The 3,123-nt window shown below is 41.1% G+C and overlaps 1 protein-coding gene across 1 annotated transcript; it reads left to right on the top strand.

The window, feature by feature from the left end:
- The first annotated feature begins 1,078 nt into the window (after positions 1-1,078).
- LOC123824360 (cytochrome c oxidase subunit 6B1-like) lies at positions 1,079-1,515 on the top strand. Its single transcript, XM_045847499.1, has one exon. It carries the CDS (start codon positions 1,120-1,122, stop codon positions 1,378-1,380), a length of 261 nt encoding a protein of 86 aa, XP_045703455.1. The 5' UTR covers positions 1,079-1,119; the 3' UTR covers positions 1,381-1,515.
- Positions 1,516-3,123: the final 1,608 nt, after the last annotated feature.

Here is a 3,123-nt window from a genome sequence, read left to right as displayed (position 1 = left end):
TATTGATAAAATGGTCATGCTACACAAGACAATCTATAGATTCAATGCAATTCCTATAAAAATTCCAATGACAATTTTACAGAAATAGAACAAAGTGATTCTAAGATTCATATGAAACTACAAAAGACTTCAAATAGCTAACGCGATATTGAGAAAGAAGAAAAACCTGTATATATCACACTTTCTGATTTCATAATACTTTACAAAGCAATAGTTGCCAAACAAGCACATAGGTCAGTGCGACAGACTAGAGAGAATAATAATAAACCCATACATACATTTGTAGTGAATTTATTTTTGACAACATTGCCAAGAATAAACAGTTGGAAAAGAATAGCCTCTTCAATAAACAGTATTGAGATAACTGGATATCTACATGCAGAAGAATGAAATCACATCCTTATGTTACACACAAAAGCAAACCCAAAATGGATGAAAGACTTTAATGTAAGACCTGAAGCTCTGTGCCTCCATTGTCTTTTCCTGTGCATTTCTGTCTGTTTTCATTTGTGGTATTTCATATTTTTCCTCTGTTTCCTCCTTTTTTAAGGTATGCATCTCAGCTCTGTGTGTGTGTGTGTGTGTGTGTGTGTGTGTGTGTGTGTGTGTGTGGTTACCATTCTTTTTTTAGGGAAAAGAAAGTTTTTCTTTGAATGCGTCTGACCTTTGTCCTCCTTTCCAAATTCAGACTTTCAACCCACCCCCCCCTTTATGTTTTTGTGGTCACAAAGTATCCCCATTTAGGCTGCAGATTTGTTGGTGATCTTACTCATAGTTCTGTCACTCTTTGTTCTTTGTTTCAGGTAGAATAACCCCCTTGAGTATTTCCGGCAATGGAGGTCTTCTGGTAATAAGTTCTCTCAGCTTCTGTGTGTCTGGAAACATCTATTTCTCCTTCATATGTGGATATCTTTCATATGAAGGATAACTTTGCTAATATATTATTTTTGGTTGATCCTTTCTCTCTTTCATTGGCTTGAATATTTGGTTCCACTCTCTTCTAGTTTGTGGAGTTTCTGCTGAGAAGTTTGAGAGTAACCCAATGGCCTTTCCCTTAGAATTTGCTGTCTTGACATTGAGCTGCGAGCGGCTTCAGGGGCGTCTTTAGGAGTCAGCAACATGGCAGAAGACATCAAGACCAAAATCAAGAACTACAAGACTGCCCCTTTTGATAGCTGTTTCCCCAACCAGAACCAGACCAGGCACTGTTGGCAGAACTACCTGGACTTTCACCACTGCGAGAAGGCAATGGCTGCTAAAGGGGGTGATATTTCCGTGTGCGAATGGTACCAGCGTGTGTGTAAGTCCCTTTGCCCCGTATCCTGGGTGTCGGCCTGGGATGACTGCCGGGCAGAAGGCACACTTCCTGGGAAGATCTGAACTGGCTGCTCCCCACCTGTCCTCTGTCTTCCATCCTTCTCCCAGGGCAGTGAAGGGGGACCTGGGTATATCCTACCCTGGGATCCTGAATCATGGCTTAACTAACAATAAATACTTGTTGGAATAGTGTAAAAACAAAAAAAAAGAAGTTACTGTCTTCTTTTCCCCGCTACCTTGACCATACCTTCTTTGCCATGAATTCTTGGCAGTTTTAGTACTGTGTGCCTTTTTGGGTTGTGGTAACTAGACAATCTGTGTGCTTCTCAGATTTGAGGATGTAGCTCTCCTCATCAATTATGTGTGTGAATAGGCTCTCCGTTGTTCTTCATCTATTATGCCCATTATTCTTAGGTTGCTCCTTCTGATGGAGTCAAATTGTTCTCCTAAAGTTTTTTTCTTTTTTTTTTTTATGCAGAAGCTCTTCTTTTCCCCTCTGCGTCCCCTTCAATAACCTATCTTCAATATCACTAATCTTTCCTCCATCTGGTCAGCTCTATTTCCTATGCTCCCTAGTTCATTTTTGATCTATTATATGGAGTTCTTCATCTCTCGAATTTCTATTTAGTTCCTGTTTAAAATTTCAATCTCTTTGTTAAAGTTCTTATTTTGTTCATTGATTTGGTTTCTGAGATCATTATATAGGCTATCTGTGTTTTCTTGCATCTTGTTGAGTTTTTGAAGAACTGCAAACTTGAATTCTCTGTCATTTAAATCACATAATTTCATGTCTTTAAGTTTATTTTCTGGAGGTTTTTCCATTTCTTTCTGAGCTGCCTTGTTACCTTGGTTATTTGTGGTATCTCACGGATTTGTTTGCTCTCTAAGCATCTATGTATGAGTGTCACTTCTCTAGTAGATTGATAAGGAGTCTTTTTATTGTTTTTTAAGTCGGTAGCACTGAATCACCAGGTTTTTAGCTCTCTTCCACCTCTCTGGCTCTTCAGATTTCTGTTTCTTGGTGGAAATTACCCAGTGTTCCCTGCGAGGGTGTCGCAGTGGGGTAAGCTGGAGGACCCCAGCCACCTTCTTTATTGCTTTGCCTTTCCAGCAATGGCAACCAGCATACCTGCCTGGAGTACAGCTTACTCATCCACTGGGCCACGGCACTAGTTGCAGGGCACACCCTCTAATCAGGTAAAAAGTGCTTCTGTAGTGCCAGTTTTCAGGTCTCAGATAATGTGCCCTACAACACAACATGAAAGGTGAGGGCAGATGGGCTCTGGAATGTTAAGGGAAGGTGGCCAGACTCCATGGCTTTGTGTCTCTGTGGAATGCTGATTGCCAGACAACTGCGGCCACACCTCTATGCTTTGGACCTGCCATAGTCACTGGTCCCAGCTGCAGCTCCTACTGCCCACTCCCAAAGAAATGCTCATTAAATCTCTCTGGTCCTCTTGACTAATGGGAGTACCAGCCACAACCTGATTTCTCCTCTTTCTGGGCTGAACCCTGCCATGAGCTCCAAGGACTGTGTCCATGGCTCCTCTCAGTTTTTCTCTTCTCTTGCCTTCCTGGTTTGTACCCACTTGCCCACCTTAAGATGTTTAAATGCATGGATCTCTCAGGTGTTTTTGTGTGTTAAGTAGGGAATCCTTTGTTGAATTATAGCCGCTCAAATTGTTAAAAGTTCAAGGGGAGAGACCAAGGCAACTCTTTACATCCTCATTTCTCTGACATCTTGACTTTATTATTTTTTACATTATTTTTATGAGATGTTTAAAGTTGGGGTGGGGGATAAGAAAT

The sequence above is a fragment of the Phyllostomus hastatus genome, unplaced genomic scaffold (genome assembly GCF_019186645.2).
Source record: "Phyllostomus hastatus isolate PE091 unplaced genomic scaffold, TTU_PhHast_1.1 phas_contig_551, whole genome shotgun sequence".
NCBI classification, from domain to species: domain Eukaryota; kingdom Metazoa; phylum Chordata; class Mammalia; order Chiroptera; family Phyllostomidae; genus Phyllostomus; species Phyllostomus hastatus.
This window is presented reverse-complemented; position numbering and strand designations above follow the sequence as displayed.